At 36.4% G+C, this 18567-nt stretch overlaps 2 protein-coding genes across 9 annotated transcripts in view; one reads left to right on the forward strand and one right to left on the reverse strand.

The window, feature by feature from the left end:
- Positions 1–291: 291 nt before the first annotated feature.
- On the reverse strand, positions 292–12441 carry prkacba (protein kinase, cAMP-dependent, catalytic, beta a). 2 transcript variants are annotated; one of them, XM_066647242.1, is made up of 10 exons: positions 11836–12441; positions 5367–5428; positions 5150–5278; positions 4050–4148; positions 3845–3927; positions 3591–3717; positions 3244–3339; positions 3022–3144; positions 2706–2870; positions 292–1879 (listed from the first exon to the last, which is right to left on the reverse strand). In XM_066647242.1, the coding sequence occupies exons 1-10, from the start codon at positions 11879–11881 to the stop codon at positions 1754–1756; spliced, it is 1056 nt and encodes a 351-aa protein (XP_066503339.1). In that variant the 5' UTR covers positions 11882–12441; the 3' UTR covers positions 292–1753. The 2 variants fall into 2 exon arrangements, with proteins under 2 accessions (XP_066503339.1, XP_066503338.1); XM_066647241.1 differs by lacking the exon at positions 11836–12441 and adding an exon at positions 8052–8300.
- A 1431-nt stretch (positions 12442–13872) lies between these two features.
- The window catches only part of ttll7 (tubulin tyrosine ligase-like family, member 7), a 108357-nt gene continuing 103662 nt past the window's right edge, over positions 13873–18567 (forward strand). For all 7 annotated transcript variants that reach the window (XM_066647460.1, XM_066647462.1, XM_066647466.1 and 4 more), the window contains exon 1: positions 13873–14043. The gene's annotated coding sequence lies outside the window, so the exon portion shown is untranslated. The remainder of the gene's footprint in view (positions 14044–18567) is intronic.

Here is an 18567-nt window from a genome sequence, read left to right on the forward strand (position 1 = left end):
TCTCTAAGATGGCCCATCTAAATCAGAATACAACAGCACTGGCTACACATTTCAGAGGCTTACTACAAAACCAAAGCACCATTTACATCTCAGTTGATGGAAAATGTGTCTTAGGTAACTTTATTCCAATTATAGGTAACTCCATTCCACAGGAGATTTATTTGTTAAATAAATTAAAGAATATAGATACTTGTGAAATGTGCATGACTTCTGCAGAGGATATGTGCCAATCTAGAAAAACAGAGGTAGAAGATAATAATACAAATAAATAACATGACATACAAAGCATTTCTTTTTTATTTGATACAGTGACATTTCATTTGATACATAAAATATGCTACAGTGAAGAGGTGTACACGTCCCTTAAAAATACATGTAATAATACAGGGAAGGGGGCAGCTTTCTAAACAACATTGTGCAAATTATCATACAAAGTAACACATAAACATTGCATACTATAGCCCACACTGACAAGTGAAATAACTAAATAATATTTTAAATATTATTTTTGGGAGTGTTGAGTGCTAACCATTCCAATGCAATAAATAATAATAATCATCATAATAATAATAAAAACACTGCCTTCAGCTAAAAATGTACGAACCTTAAGTGACACTTTTTTCTTTTTAAAAGTGCCAGTTAGTTCTGTTCAACAAATAGAACATTACATTTATAATCTCTTTTAGAAATAAAATCAGTAAATAAAACAAACCTATGAAATGCAGCCAGAAGGCTGATGGTCCAGTCAGCAAAACGCTGTGTTTGTGCTGGATGTGAATGCCAGTGTAAGTACCATTTTGCTTTACAAACTAGTTCCAAAGGAATTTTGGTTGAACAGGTTAATATAGCTCATAGTGTACGGTGACAAAAGGGAGAAGATTTTTTCAGAATCAAAACAATGGGTTAAGCTGTAGCGCTTAAACCAGATGACACAGCTTCACAGAAGGACAGCCTGTCATTTTCATGCTGGTGTATTAATCTTTTACTGGAAATAAATTTCTAAGTAATTAATCAACAAAATACCAAAGCACAGTGTGCTAAAACCTACATGTGTGATATAACCTTTTCCAGATATGTATTGGTCTAGCAGTTGGGGGTTTGCCATGTGTGCTCTAGCTGATATTTTGTTGTTATCTGATGATTCTTTCTTTAAAAATAAAAGGAAAAAGAAAAAACATTCATGCTTTCAACAGTTTTTATTCTTCACACATTCACACACACTCACTCAGAGGGGGCTTAAAGTTGGCATACATAACAGACAGTGTGAAGCTTAAAAACTGAATTTACACGTAACAGACAAAAGATGTTGCTGGCAAGAACAAGCAGCACCAATCTTTAAAAAAAAAAAGTGCATCTTCACAGACTAAAAGAAAACATTTTCTTCACAACAAATAAGAGTAACTGGCCTCTTCCCTTTTCATAAATATTTTTAAAAAAATTATAGTAATAACAGGAAGAACACATCATTATGGAAACTGTTGATAGATCTTGAAACAGAAAGACAAAAAGACTACAAGTGTGGTCTGGTGCGTTGTGTTGCCCAAAAGAGAAACTGCACCTCGTGCCTATGCTTTAGTGCATACTGCACACAGAGAAACATGGCACTCATGAATCTCTCCCAGCCTCATGGAATGAAGAAATGTGAAACAGTATAAACACATACGATGGTCATAGCTTCACTCTCACCTTCGAAGGAGTGCAAAATAAAGGAAACAATTCCAAAATATAAGAGCCCTATGAGAGCCCTCCTCCACTAAAACTCAGAGAATTCCTTTGCACACTTTTCTGTGTCTGAGATCCGGATCTCCTCCTCTTCATAATCGTCAAAGTTGCTTGTGTCACCTGGCCCTTTGCACTTTGGTATGATGGGTGCCTCCACCTGAAAATGAACAATGTGATAAAAAACGTGTGTAAAATGTGATTTCTGATGCCCAGTAGCTTTTTTTTCCCATGTAACAGACTTGGAATGTTGATGTTTTGGCTTTCATTATTCATTTATTCATTCATCATCTGTAACCTCTTATGCAGTTCAGGGTCGCGGTCCAGTGCCTACCTGGAATCATTGGGCGCAAGGCGGGAATACACCCTGGAGTCCTTCACAGGGCAACACACTCACACCTACGGACACTTTTGAGTCGCCAATCCACCTACCAACGTGTGTTTTCGGACTTTTGGGAGGAAACTGGAGCACCCGGAGGAAACCCACGCGGACACAGGGAGAACACACCAACTCACACCACACCAACTCACACCAACAGACAGTCACCCAAAGTGGGAACTGAACCTGAGCTGTGTGACTGTGACACTACCTGCTGCACCACCATGCCGTTGCCACTGGCTTTCATTAATAAATTCATGTTCTGTACTGCTGTAGCCATTCCAGCATCTGCTGCAAATTGTTTACTTTTGGCTAATAAAGGGATTATGTTTATATAATTGCAGTATTATTATTTCAGAAAATATTTTCCAGTATAAATTAAAATATTAGATTGTCTGTTTCCAAAGCCTACAATAGCAAACATTTTGAAAAGTTGCAACATTTCTTACAAAAAAACCCACTGGATGGACACATAGTCATTGATGTCATGTGATTAGAGACAGGAAATGAATGAAAGACAAAAAACATTCATAAGAAAAAAACTTTACAAAAAGACTACAAAAAATCACTGCAGTGGACTTTACATTTAATTTACATGATGTCATACCTTCCTCTCGTAAATGGCTATCCAATCCGTCGTAGAAAACCACTTGTGGTTTTTAATGTCATTGACTCCATTCTTTAAATTACCAAAGCGCTTCGTGAGGTCAACCTGAAGAAGATTCCTCAGTAGGTCCTTTAGGTCTGAACTGAAGTGAGAGGGGAATCGTACCTGTGGCCAAAAGACACATTTTTGAGTAATTTCATATTTAAATATTTTAAATTGTATTGAAAGATGTTTTTGAGAACAAAAACCAAGTAGTTCCTGAACTGTTATCTGCTAGATAATCTGAAGCATATCACAACACCATACAACTGTTTACCTTGCCAGATACAATTTTCTCATAAATCTGGATTGGCTGGTCAGCGAAAAAGGGTGGGTAGCCAGCTGCCATTTCATAGATAAGAACACCAAGGGCCCACCAATCAACAGCCTTATTGTAGCCCTACAAACAAACCAAGCACATAATGTCTATTATATAACCTGCAACTGAAAGAATTATGGATATAAAAATGTGGATCGGGGGATGGGTTATTTACTCAACCTTGCTAAGGATAATCTCTGGAGCCAGGTACTCGGGAGTCCCACACAACGTCCAGGTTCTGCCTTTTACTCTTTTTGCAAAGCCAAAATCAGTGACCTAAAACAATCACAGTTTTAAAAAAAGGAAAAAAAAAAACACAACAACACTAAGATACCCCACAGAATTTAACTCTCATAATAAATAAATGATTATTAATTTACACACACAAGTTTAGTTTCAGAGTAGTTACCAAATCATTCATTTTAGTCAGTAATAATACATTTTAAGATAAATTACTGAATCATAAATCTTGGTTTAGTGAATTATAACTGACTAACAACAACTAACGTTGCACGTGAATGTCATACCTGGATGTATCCGTGTTGATCAATGAGAAGATTTTCAGGCTTCAGGTCCCTGTAGATGAGGTCTAGAGAGTGGAGGTACTCAAATGTGAGTACAATCTGAGCTGCGTAGAACCTTGCATGGTGCTCACTAGGGGTTGAATGATTAAGAGCATGAATCAGTTTTGTTCATTTAAAAAGAATTTTGAGAGATCAGGCCAATGAATGGATTTATCTCACTGGTAAAAATAAATAAATAAATAAATTGTATTCTTCACCTGAATCTTCCAATTCGTCTAAGATGTGAAAACATCTCTCCACCAGGGACATACTCCATAACCATATACAGGTTTGAGTTATCCTGCAGTGCCAGAATACAAGTTAAAGAAGCTTTTATGGAAACACATACTGAGAAAACTGCATTCATAACTACGTCCTTAAATGATTAAAATTAGAGGACAGCATTTTTAAATACTCTCAAACCTTAAAAGCATATTCCAATTTGACAAGGAAAGGAAAAGAGACCGCCTGCAATATTCTCTTCTCATTTAATGTGTGTTCTATCTGTTTCAGCTTCACCACCTTAAAAAAAGCAAAAGAAGATTGCAATCAAACTTCAAGCACACCATTTTCATTTAAGACACTAATAAACCCCCTACAAATCTGAGCAGTCATAATATAATAACTTTATGTTAAAGGCAAAATTATTAATGTTACTTATAGAAGTGTTAAAAAATAAAGATAAATCTGGAACAGGCAAGAAGCTTTTCACTAAATTCTAAAAAAACATACTAATGTAGCATTCAGCCTCCAATGAATTACACTGTAAATCCAGTTTCTGTATATCAGGGTTTGAATTACATACAGCATTTGGCATATTCTTTATGGAATACACAGCATGCTAGTTTACCAAACCCATATTAAGTCTAATCATATCCCATTTTCACAGTGATTCAACATTGCATTTGCAGTTAAGTCCAGGAATATGATTAATCCATGTCTACAAACCAGCCTTACTTCTTACTCTGAACATTACGAAAATTAAGGGATGGTTTCACCAGACAGGGATTTAACCTAGTCCTGGACACCACAGAATTTTGAATTGTGATTTTCCACTGCAATTAAGATATAATCTAGGACTAAACTTAATCCCTGTCTGGGAACACCTGCCGCAACACCCCACCCAAAAATATTAAATTCTTACTTCAATTAATTAAATCTATATGTTTTTAAATACGTGAATGAATATGATTTTTAAAAAGTACCTATAATTTGATGGCCATTTAATTTATTGTTGTTACACTGCATAATGATATAACTGCAATGTAGTAGAGGGAACACTAATTATAATATCAGCCCCTACTTCTTTTTAGGCTAGTGATAGAGTAAACAAGTTTTGGAGGTTATGTTCTAGACTGAACTGGGCCTTACGTAGAGAGTAATACAAACAAGGTGTAGGTGTACTTTCTGAGGTTTTACACGTACGATACCAAGTTTCCATTTCCGCGACAAGTTGACAATGAGATTCTTCAATTAGCTATGACAAACTCTACCGGTTAAGCTGCTCCTGGGCACGTACTCACTTTTTGTTTGTCCAAGATCTTCATAGCATAGTATTGCTGTGTAGCTCTATGTTTCACTAACATAACTCTTCCAAAAGAGCCTGTACCAAGAGTTTTCAGTCTCTCAAAGTCATCAAGGCATGTCGTGCTCTGCAGATATCAGAGAAAAGAGTTTAAACACTAGAAGATTAAATGCAAAGTTTTAAACAAAAGTAAAAGGTGCACGTTCAATCTTTACCTGTGGAGGACACTCCCATTTTCTCAAGAAATCCTCTTTGGCTTTGGCTAAAAATTCTTTCACTAAAGACAAAATATTAAAACACAGTTAGCAAAAGCTGATTTTACTATGTTGTAAATGTATAAAAAGCATGCAATGTCTAAGAGCTATATTAGGCAAACAATACTTGGTTTCACTGAACAGCATTAACGAAAAAACCCATATGCATAAAACAAATAATGCATTCAGTAAATAATATACAAAACAAGATCCAATTGAGGCACTTTAATATTGGATGCGTTATAGAACATTACAGTAGAGATTCTATGTTGCACATGCAAACGTAATGCAGACACAAACCACAACACATGCAGAGCTGTTCCAACACATCAAACATGACTGCCCATTGTCAAAGAGATTGCAAGAGACACGACTTAACCTTCACTGGAAACATACAAACCAAAAATGAAATCTTATTTCTATTCTCTGGTAAGTACGCCAATAAAAGAATGAGAACTTTGAGCTGATGAAATTATGGACTACTAAGAAATTTAATGGACTGAGAAAATATATTTGTGTTAATAGGAGCAACTGATTTCCTGCTGTTGTTTCAGCAGCAATTTACTAGAATACTCTCTGTATTCACAGAGAAACACAGAAGTAACTGTGTTAAAGTCCCATCCCATCCCCAAAACAAAAAATCCCCGCCAATACCTTAAAAGTAACTCTGCACCTTTACTTTTTTTTCCAGTACTTGCTGATTTATGAATAAGCAATTAGCTCACCCTTTCACATGAAGCTTGATCTTATCTGGAAAGGCCCATTCCGCATGTTAAATAGCTTGATTCTTTAGATTTATGTTATACGAAATCAGTTAGAATCTTGAGTTTCGTTGCAGGGATTTTTAACATGTCCAATTTCACAGTACTCACAAAGTATTTGTAGTGCTAACCACCACAGACATCATCCGAAATCACTGATATTTATTCAGCACATTGCTGGTGTTCACCAATAAACAAATGCCTCGCAAAGAAATCTGACAAAAACCCAAATAATATTTTTAGAATTTAACTGAACTCTGTTACAGAATTTTAGGGACAGACCTGGATGTAATGCTCAGGATTTTGGCGCAAGTCTGAATATAAGAGTTTACACTGTTATTTACTCTGTTGGTAAATTACGTTCTCTACAGTGCTGACAGGTTGCTGTGGAAGCACATGAAAAAGACTCACTAAAGTTTAACACCAGCAAATAAAATAAATATATGCTGGAATCATATTTATCTCAAGAGTTGGTTAAGGTTGGTAGAGTACATGCAGCGATTGTCTTTGAACAGCTATTATTTTAGAAGTGTACAATCTAAAGCTTCCTGTATATTCAAAGGTGTGTGATTATAGCTCTCACATTCTCTGAGACAGCGGGCCACTTAAGAACATGAGCATACCAAAAGCTTCTAAGTTCACCAAGGTGTGCAGAACATTCACCCACATATTTGAAAAGAGAAGGGAAAGAAATAATTAAGTATTTTCTGAAAAGCTTGGCAAGGTTTCTAGTGTTCCAAAGAATCACAGAGAAAAAAAAATACATTTCTATAATTAAACTTTACATTTATATATTTGTATATGTATATTTTACATCTAAACTATCAGATACTACTTTTAACAAACCAGACACATGAGTTTATGCTTTGATGTTAAGCACACAATCACATGTCCAGATAACTGCGTTCAGATGAATCAAGGCATTCGAATAATCTGAGAAACGTTATACTTAGCAAAACAAACTTGTGTGTCAAACTTTAACCACACCTCTTCCTGTTCATCGGTTTTGGTATATAGTAAGACATACGTTATTTTTAAAAGGACATTTTGTAGTCAGATCCACAAAACTATTTTGTTCTTGTTGTGCAGCCATACAGCTGACCGCTTAATAAACCTTTTCTTTAGCCTAACTCCTTTCTATATAACAAACCCAGAACTCCATTGCTGATAACTGTAATGGTTGGTGACAGCACAAGAAGGAAAAAGGAGTCTTCCTGTTGGTGCACTTATACCACAGCAATAACCGCAAACATCAGCTTCGACAGAAATATGCATTGAGTTATCCACAGTGCTTGAATTTGTTTGCCTGCATGTGATCTCATAAGATGTCAAAAGAAAGCGTTCAAGGTATGCGGAGGGTAAACAGGAGAGCAAACAGATAAAACAAAGAAATAAAATGATTACCATGCAGGATAAACCCAGTCTAAGCAAAAAAATACAATTACCATTTGTCCAGCACAGTCCAAGGTTATACGCATTTGTATTTCTATTTACAGTAGAAATGAACCCAATGTACATATTAGATCTTTTCAAAGATAACTTTTTATTATTAAATTATTTACTTATCAAAAAACCCAGACATGTAGTAAACAAAAAATATTACTTGGAAGCATAAACCCATTGCGCTTTACTCGTTTCCCTTTTCTGTGCATAGTAGAACCCATGTTTAACTAAGGAAGTAGCTTTATTGAGCCATATTTCCCTTCATGTAACCTTATAAAATGTGCTTTGTACCGCCTCCAAAGATAATAGCAGTAAATAAATATAAAAAAAAAACATATCTTTGGCAAGGTATTACTGCTGATTCATTCTGAGGGCTGTTTGTAGCTACATCAGATTCTTTGCTTTTCAGAAAACTTCAAGTGCCAAAACTGCTCTGACTTACTTGCTCCATCCCACACAAGGGTGTACTCTGAGATGTGTGGCCCATCACTCTCCTGTGATTTATCCTGGTTTCCCTTCCGATACTTAAAAAAGCGACTAGCCAATGTATCCAATCTTTGGAGAGCAGAGTTGGTGCCACCAGACTGGGCAAAGTTTTGTTCCCTTGCCTGAGCCATTGGTTGTTGCATTCTAGCACTAAGCTGCTCTACAGCCAACTGGTAAACACGATTTGCTTGAGCTATAGGTTTCGAGGTCCTGATGAATGATAGACACTTCCTGTTTGTGATGCTTGCCTTGGCTTAGTGCACTACTGCTTTGTCTCACCACATACAGAGCTAGTTACACTTCCTGTTAAAGATAACCAGCTTTAATAGCTGCACTGAAACTGTGGGACAGGAGTTTTGCACTCTGTTTATGTAACAGTTCAAATAGTATCTTGTGAGTACTGGAACTAAACTGTCATTTAAACAAGACAAACACTAAAAAACTGAATTAGCAGAACAATGCAGATTTCTTAGAACAGGACAGATGAACCTATATCTTCCATGTGACTGTGTTCTGGTCAAAAGCCAAAATGCTGAGCTGACATTAGTGACAGAAGTCAATAAACCAGAAATAGCTCTTGGAGAAAGAGAACATAAAAACGCAAGCAGAAGAACATTATATGCTTAACAGTCAGACTGCTTAGAGCTTTCACATTCAAATATACCTTGTACATCCCATTTGCAAAGAAGCTGGGACACTGTACAAAATGTAAATAAAAACAGAACGTAATCATGTGTAAATAATTTAAACTTTACATTTAACTGAAAAAAAAAAACTAAATTTCAAAGGTTAAAACTAAGACTTTTTAAAAATATATTTTAAGAAACATATTTGCCCGATTTGAATTTGATTCCCGAAACACGTTTTAAAAATTTGGGATTGGTTAACAAAGTTGAGGTACTTTGTTGAAACACGCATGTGTTGAATTTTATTTGGGTGGGATGAAATTTGACTTACCTAACATGAGGTCTACCAAAGAATGAATCACAACTATTTACGCTTACATCACCTACCTCTATTAAGTGACTGCGTTGCTGTGCTTTCAGCCTCTTTGCAACTTCAGAGACTTACAGTGTGGAACAAAATCTGTTGTGAAGCCTCGTCATCAAAACCTGAATCGGATGGCTCATATATGAATGTTTGAACCACACCAATTATTAAACTAGTGGTATGTTCTATAATTAGCTAACTCACTCGCGTTACTGCTCAATACTGCTACTGACACTTTCTGCATTGTGATGTGTCCTGAAATGTTTTGAATGGACTATTTCTGTGTTGCAGTCACACAGCTCCAGGGGCCTGGAGGTTGTGGGTTTGAGTCACGCTCCGGGTGACTGTCTGTGAGGAGTTTGGTGTGTTCTCCCCCTGTCCATGTGGGTTTCCAAAATTGTCCATAGGTGTGAGCGTGTATCACCCTGTGAAAGACTGGTACCCCCTCCAGGGTGTGTTCCTGTCTTGTACCCAATGATTCTAGGTAAGCTCCGGACCCACTGCGACCCTGAACTGGGTAAGCGCTTACAGGCAATGAATGAATGAATTTTTGGAGAAATTCACTACAAATAAACTATATAAATATATAAAGGTAGATTGAATATGGCATTTGTAAAGGCTTACTGTGTGGTGTACTAAAGGCTTACTGTGGTAGTATAGTTTTTTTAGATTGTAAAACCACATGGAATTTAATGTATTACAATTGCAAAAGATAAGAAGAGTTAAATTAACTGACTGAGCGCAATTTTTATTTCTTATTAATATCAGTTTTTTTTTGTCTTCCCACAATAAACAGCATGAATTTCAAACACAGCCAATACTGTGTCTTTTAAAACACACTTTAGTATTTGCTGATGAGTTTAACCAGTGTTTACCCCCAGTGTGAGAAAAGCTAACAGTAAAAATAAATAAATAAATAAATAAAATGTTTTTGTCTTCTTCTGGCTTCATCTCAAAAGACTCTCTACCCACTACAAAGTGCTCAACACAATGGTCTCTGCACCTAAATGGTGCACAGTACACCTAAAAATGAGCAGGTTTTTAATATTCTGTTTAAGTACCTTTTCTGCCCTATTCCAAGCCTTGTATCCTTAATTAGGAAGGGTCACATGAAATGGTAAATTATATATAATAATTATGATATTTTCTACCAGTTTTCAAAACACATGCTATTATAGCTGGAATTATATATTACTCTCAAATACTTTCAAATTAGAGGATTGAATATGCTGGACCCACATGGCTGACTGCCTCCCCATTACTGAAATATCAGTGCCACTTTTGTGACCTATGATTTGCAGCTGATTGTAGTCCTGCAAAACTAGCATTACCTAGTCTTGTGTTTATCAAAAGCTGATGGATATTTGACAAATATATAAACTACAGATTTTTAAAAAGATAATACACTACGGCCAAAGGTATCTGGACATCATCTCATCAAAAATGTATCTAAATCTAGGGTATTAACAGGTAGTTTGTATGCTTTTTAAAGTAACAGTTTCTGCTTTACTGAAGTTCTCAATGTTGGATCATTTAATATGTTGCGGTGTAAATCAGAATACATAATAATATATATATATATATATATATATATATATATATATATATATATTCCTAGTTGTTATTCTGGTTCAAGGCCTGAAGGAAGAAATTCCTCCTCATTCCCTCAGAGTTGGCATTCAGGAAGCGGAAGCATCTTTCTAACCGTGACAGAGAGAAGAGTCCACTGTTAGGAGAACTGAAGCCTTTCACTGTGATCCTGGCTTTTGCTGTAGCACCTGTTGATTAACTGCAGGTAAGGGAGCTCTTTTTGGATCATGCACTTAACTGACTGCACCAACCTCTGAAGAGCTGCTTGGTTTCCAAACCATACTGTGAGGCTTCCTCTCAGGCTGCTCTAACACCATGGAGGGTGGCTTACAGCCTCTGAAGCACTCAAGGTGGTGAAGAAACCGTCAGACAGCCTTGAGAAGTTTATGGATGTGGCAGGACCATGACAAGCCCTGCAAGATGTGGGCAGTCTACAGAGCTTTAATTAGGTTGGATGACCCCAAAAGGAACTGGATGGAACTCAATAAATTTGTGAGAACATTTCCACCACTACAGCCCAATGATTAGAGCTTTATACATGTCTAGTTTTGGCATAGAGTTAGGCATAGTTTTTATGGTTGAACCTTTAAAATTAAGAGGTGTTAAAGATTTGGAGGTATTGTATATTGATGATTTCATCATAAGTAGAACTTATTGGTAAAAATCTTTAAATGCTTATTTTAAACACCAAATGTAACTGCAAACTTTTCCTTTTGCTGTAAATACTGTGCACTCAACTGACACCACTGAAATTATCTTCAGAGATTAAGAATAAGATTGTATCTGTTGTGTGTGCTGACTTGTTCATATCTTTCTGGGGTTAAGAGAAATATTTTCAATTTACAATATAAACGTTAGTTGTAAGTGTGAGTCCGTTATCTAGTCTCCTAACAGACGCTGAATGTTGACCTTCTGTTTGTAGTGTGAGAGAGTGTGGAAACGTTAGGTGGACAGTGAACAAGCTAATGTTGGGGACGTTACCGTTAGCTGAGCTGAATGGGAGCAGTGCACGTTTAGCTGCTCAGTGCTAACTAACTCAGCGTTTACCAACTGGCATCCTCCACTTCAATACAACATACAAGATAAAACAGTATAAGCTACCAAGCTAATAAACTTCTTATAGCCCTCTGTCATTTTAATTTGCTCACTAAAATACTCACCGCTCTCTAACTCGTTGCCTTTCTTGGCCGCGGCGGCGTTTCCCATTGTGAGGAAGACACGAAAACAGATGTGAGTTTAGAGAACAGCAGACGGATACAGTGACTGCGATTACTGGAGGTTAAAGAGGGGACTTTAGCCAGCTAGCAGGCGGTGGTCCTCGCCTCCAGAGCGGACGGCTGGCTGGCTGGCTATCTAGCGGGGTTTTTAACGTTAGCTCGACTTACAGCTCGCATCAATCGCGTCTCTAATAGCGAGCTAGTGAGCTGTCACCGGTCCACAACACCGTCGGGCTAAGGCTAATGGATCTTGGGCTTTAATCAGCCTCCCTGAACACTCTCAGCGCCGTCTCATACACACACCAACATTCTCGCTCTGTTCACCAGCTCGCGAATATATCACCTACTGCTGGCATCTATTTATGAACACATTACTGTAGTGTGATTGTGTCTCTGCCGGCGCTGACAGACTCAACCCGCTGTTAGCAAAAATAAAAACAAACAAATCCCGACCACCGACCGGACATGGCGTTACCGCACATCACCGAGTCCAGCGTCCCGAGCCCAGCGCCCCGCTCCCTGCACGGCGCCGTGCCGCGGATGAGACAGGGAACAACCTGCAGCTCGAATTCACTGGTTTTTACATCCGCTTTTATATCAAGAGCAAACATTCTCCAGCACCATAGCCATACGTTCATGAGATAAATGTCTTATTTAGTTTTATAACGAAGATTAATTTTTTAAGTACATTTTCTTCCCAGATATGTGTGAATCTTTAAGCGAGGAATAGCTTACGAACACAAATCACTTCATAGATCCTTAAAAAAAGGTCTGCAACACTGTTGCTTAATGTGTCTATTGTGCTTCTTAGGAGAGCTGGAAATGACTGGGCTCCTAGCTTCAGCTTAAGAAATTTGGCAAGAACAGAATTTGCAGCTCATATTAGTGTACTATTCCACTTTATATCTAATAAGATTACATTAGAGACAATAAAATAACAAGGTGAAGGCTTTGAATGAAAGACTCTATATAACATTTATCAAAACTTCACTTAACCTTTGCAAGTGTTAATTCCCTTTCACACCAGTGAGATTTAAATGTATTGTGAGTTCTTTGAAGAAATAACAAAAGGTAAAAAAAAAATAATAATAAATCTAAAGTGCAAACTTAACAACTGAAAAGAACTGCTCACTTACAGGATTCTTTAATTGTACAAAAAAAGTTTCAAAATGAAAGCCTTCCTTCACATTTTTAAATAACATTTTAGCCTAGTATGTAAACATTGCTATTGTTTCAAATGCAGCAAGGTAAAAGCAAAAAACAACAACAAAAACAGACTGCTTTTAGATAAATATTTTTGTGACTTTAGAAACAACTGTGTTTTAGCTGTCTGTCAACACTCGCTGGTGTCATTAGATGGGTTTCAGCTTCACCTGCTGAAGTAAAATACAATGTATTGTTTAATCCCTAATAATTAGAAGAAGAGTCTGAATATCTGGATACATACACAAACATTTACAACAGAACAATTCGTCTTACACCAGGTGCATTATGCTGCCAATATAATCAAGCAAAACCATGCAAAAATACTGTCCAGAAAGATATATTAGTGGACAGGTTCATTCATTCATTCATTCATTCATTCATTCATGTGTCATGGATAAATAAATATAGTTATGTTTGAAACAGGCTCATATTTAAACACAGCTAATTGCTGTAACACAGGCCACGCTGCATAGGTAATATCAGTTTATCATATGTTGCTAAGACTGTTCAGGAACCTACCATTAGCATTAATATAGGGGAGGTATTGAATAACTATTTAATATTGTTATTTTAGAAAAGAAAAGGAATGATACAAAGTCGTTCTGAATAATGCTAAAAAGTCTAAACGAAAAAATAAAAATGATTATACCTATGTGTTTTCTTAGAGAGAGAATTTGATGTGGCCTGGCTAACATACAGGCCCCCCTTGTTTAGGAATGATTCAGTCCGCCGCCTCACTGTATACACTTGTGTTGACTACACAGCACCGGACAGGTCCATTTACACTCAGTGGCTATAATATTGTCAACTCAAGGCAATACAGCCAGCTTTGTCAGCAAAACAGGGCATATTCAGCGAGGGAAAAGAAAGAAAAGGAGGCAGGAAAGCAACAAAGGGAGAGAGCGCGAAAGAGAAAGAGTAAGAAAGACTGGAGCAAGTGTTCAGGTAATGTTGAGAGCCCGCGACGTTAACGTTTACGATACATTAATGATTGCACGGACCTGAAGTTAGCTTCTTATTCGAATATTCCGCTCCACCTTAAATGGTGCAGCCGTTGCGTTCAGTTACATGTACACACAGTGGAACAGCTGCACCATTTAAGGTGGAAGGTCGAATAGGGTGCCAGCCGAGCTAAATCAGTGGAGAAAGATGCTGAATCCAAACAGTATGCGAGCTAACGTTAGCACAGACACTGGCTAAATTGCATTGTCTCCTTCTCTCTCTCTCTCGGAGAGATACTTGTGAATTCTCAGGTTTAAAAGCACAATGTTTACCTTTGCGACTTTGTATATTTGAATTGTAACGTTAAATCCGCAGTATGAATCTGGGCCATGGACACACACATATGATGCTTTCCTGGACTGAGGGGTGGTCTTAAGGTGTCTCCTTGTAATGACATTAATAAGCGTCAATGGGTCCATTCAAAATTGTTAGACTAGATTACTCTGTGGATACCACAACTGCAAGCCATAATAAGAGCAGGCCGTCGGAGGTGTAATCTGTGAATCCATATGCTTACGGCCTGTTTTATGGCTGAGGACCTGATTGAAACCCTTATATAGGCCTACGAATGCAGGGATGGTCACTAGGGATATAGCACCATTTACAGTGGTCTGCTTTAAAAATGCTTCAGTTATTCTTTTTTACAAACGGTGGTGTTAGGAATGAGGTGTCAGAGGTGTTCACTGCTGATGTGTACGATTAGTGGGTGATTTTTCTGGCCCATATTTACATATCAGTGATTTCTATAAATTAGGGTCCAGCCCTGTTTAAATAATTAAGAAGAACCCAGAAGTCTTTTATTTTGAGTTGTTGTTGTTATGAACATAGCACAGTGCTTTGTTGCTTTGTACGGGTCTAATGCCATTATATTTAAAAGTTCAAGTTTTGTAGGCAGTAATTAAAATTACAGTTGTTATGATTTGAAAATTGCATACATACAAACTGTGGATTTATAAAGATTACTCATTTCTCAGACCTAGTTACAATTCACACATAATGGCGAGGTTGTAAGGATTAGTAATCCTGAAAGTACCATAGTTTTTGATTTGTAAAAATATGGGTATTTTTGCTTTTTGGAAATTGTGACTGGTTCTTAAGACCACTAATGTAAAGTAATCTGAGTCTGTGAGTTGTTTTTCTTTGCACTGTTTTTTATCAGAACATTCTGTATGAATTTTCATTTTTTAAAAATAAAATTACTGAATTTTAGAAGAACTGTTGAAATTCCTTTTCGAACAGTGGGAGTCTATTCTGATATACAGCTGGCCAATAATGACCATTAGCTCAGTGCACTTGGTACTCCCTTGTACAGATTTGATTGAACTTGTACATGGTGTACATGTTAACACTGCATTTTGATTGTAAAGTAATGATGTGCTGATAAGCTCCTAAGGGATGATTACAAATGTCCAATGTTTTTCATGGCACATAGACATTTACAGAACGTTGAAATTGGGACTGCATCCTACTGGATTAGCATGACAGACATATAAATGTGTAATATCTATTTCCATTTGGTTATAAATGCAGTAACATAAATGAACTCAGATACTGTGTCACCTACATTTTCTCTATAAATTATCATTTAATCATGTATACAACTTTGGTTTAAAATGTTGGTTAACATCTGTCTAATGACTTCAGTACTATTGTGCATTTCTACAAATGTACCCTTGGAAACCTAAGACTTCTATCAAGTAGTCTGAATTAGACAATCTGAACTGTACACAGTTAACAGACTTGCTTCATTGATCAGTCCTAAATGCGAATGTGTTTATTTACTGTTGTTTTGAAGTCTAATATTTTGAAGTTAAATTAAATATTAAGGACTTAATGCTGCATGCTGTGCCTTAAGCGTGAAAGTGAGATAATTGCAGCTCAGAGCCTAAACCTTTAATACTTTCACATTAGTTTTTTTAATGAAAGGTTCTGTAAACTCTGTTATAATTCTGTAAATGGCTGATGTCTCCCGGCTTTATGGCATTAAGGCCAAATATTTCAGAACAACAGTGAGGCAGAATAGTACATATCTTATATTACTGTGTTTTGCTTTCTTATTAGCACATTTTCTAATCTGTCATTGGAGAGATTGATAAAGTCACCATAGTAAAGTGAAAACGATTTAAAACCAACAACATGAAATTCGAGATAATGTATGTATTTCTGAGACCATTGTGTGATTTCTCAAGGTTATGCACTTCTTTCTAACTTTGTGTAGATGTTTAGAAATACTTAATCATCTTGTTGAAGGCTGTACCTCTGTAGAACCGTAAAGATGTAAGGTAATGGTCTCAATAAATCCTCTTACTGGGTCATTCCACTAAAGCCACTCATTGGCTGAATTGCTAATCTGACAACTCTTAGTAGATTAGAGCCAATATGTTATACATGTGTAATTCATATCCTATTAGCCTTCATCTGATAAATAACAAACAGTGATCCCTAACAGAACATACACCAAAGATGAATGAGATACGGTGAGAAAGCCATTCAGTGATAACTCCTGTATTTTCTTATTTGATAGGTAAACGAATTAGCTAAATGCTTCATTAACAATCATTCAACACATTGTGGTAATTTGTTTATGTGTCAGTAACACTAGATCACTCAGATCATGTTTTTTCATAAAGCAGTGCCGTGAGTAGTAGTGGTTAATATAACTGACTACAAACCAATAAAATACCACACTACCACAAGTGAAAAAAAACATTTCATATTTTCTATTTCATGTCCTGTGTATCTTGTTCCTCCTTTCATTTTAAGTTGATGGTAGACTGATTAAACTACACCCAGCAGTTTGTTTTTGTATTGCTATGTTCTATACCACTTTATTTAGTTATATCTCACTTTATTTAGAGTTTAATGTGGCCAAGGCCGTATGTTCCAGAGTTTATTTTAGACACACAGACACTATGCGCATGTAATTTAAATATCAGTGTCCAGTGTCAACTACTGCTTCTTGTTCATTTTCTGTGTAGATTCTCAAAAATATTGCAATAAGTATAATAAGTATTTATTTGGTATATTCCACTTATCATGTAATATTTTTTTATTACTGTATAGTATATGATGTAGTTAGTATATAGCTGTGATAGTGTAGTGAGCAGCAATACATATTTCAGAGTGTATAATAAGTAATTTCCTTCTAGAACACTGATTAAATGAATAAAGAATTGAAAAGTGTTAGTCAACATTGAAGATAAACAACATAAGTTTGTGAACTACAATAAAACCAGAATCTTTCTGGAGCCATGTCTCAGTCTTGCATTTGAAATTATGGTGGACAGCAGTGTTTAATAAGAGTTTGCTATGCTAAACTATGCTATTTTTACATGTTAGAATTTAAATAATCAGTTCCATAATCAACAATGTGTTTGTATGCTTCTAATAAGCAGCAAAACCTACATTTTGTAAAAAGGGACAGCCTTGTTTTAGCATTTTACCTATTATTTAGTTTTTTTATCTATACAATATTAGGCACAGATTACTTACCAGAAACTGCCATGTGTTCTAAGATGAACACAAAGAGATATCTGCCAGGCTCTGTGACCTAAACAGGTTTTCTCAGGCGCAGAATGCACTTGTGCTAAAAAATTTTTTTAAATAATGTACATCATACTTTACAGTTTTTTTGTACTACTTAGAACATAGATACATTGGTGGGTTGGAAGTGGGGTCACTGGGTGGAAAACTAAAGAAGAGGCGATATCTAAATAATCTCACCTGATCAACACCAGTATTTCCATGCATCTAGAATGTGTTTCCAGTGGTCACTCCTTTCATACTTAAAAGTTGGCCACTGTGCTCAATTTCTAAAGTCTCTCTTGTTTTGCTCATTGTCAACAATGTCTTCTACAGACTTTAGTTTAAAGGAAGGTGGATGAAAGAAGCTGTGCAGCTGCATGATTTGAAAGTGGTGCTTTAGTGCTCTTAGGAATGTATCATGCACTGTTTATAGTTCACACTAAAATGTTATATGGCCGTATGTGTCTCTAAATAAACTTCCAAGGGAGTTTTAGTGGTCCGAGACACATGGCCATATGTCATTTTAGTGTGAACCCTAAAGGGCGGTAAACTCTTTAGTGGTAGTGCTTAGATGTCTCCGACACACTCAACAACATTCACGCTAGTACTCTTTGTTGTCTGCTTATGATCCAGTCTAAACTGTGTGTTAATGCTAGGTGTTAATCGCCCTTCTGATACTAAGAGAGGAAAGCAGATTAGAATGGTATAGGTTACTCACAGCATCATTATTCTTTTTTTTTTTTTTGGATATTCATATATTCAAAAATGAAACTTACCCTTGCATTTTTTTCTGTTTTTTTTTTTTTTTATTTTTTATTTTTTTAGAATTTTTGTAATTAAACTATCTTGGTAACTTCAGCACATCTAGTCAAAACTGTCATGTTTACACCATGCATCACTTTGTAGGGCTGATTCGAGCAGCATTTTGTGCAAATTAGTTCA

Source organism: Hoplias malabaricus, chromosome 16 (genome assembly GCF_029633855.1).
Source record: "Hoplias malabaricus isolate fHopMal1 chromosome 16, fHopMal1.hap1, whole genome shotgun sequence".
Lineage (NCBI taxonomy): Eukaryota > Metazoa > Chordata > Actinopteri > Characiformes > Erythrinidae > Hoplias > Hoplias malabaricus.

Bases quoted from the DNA above. Each gene is read 5' to 3' on its own strand.
- prkacba (XM_066647241.1), bottom strand. From the start codon at position 8,238: ATGCAACAACCAATGGCTCAGGCAAGGGAACAAAACTTTGCCCAGTCT. The intron at 5,279-5,366 runs GTAAAGATTGAA...TGATATCTGCAG, and splicing joins AATGGGAGTGTCCTCCACAG to AGCACGACATGCCTTGATGA. The intron at 4,149-5,149 runs GTGAGTACGTGC...GCTTTTTTTAAG, and splicing joins AGATCTTGGACAAACAAAAA to GTGGTGAAGCTGAAACAGAT.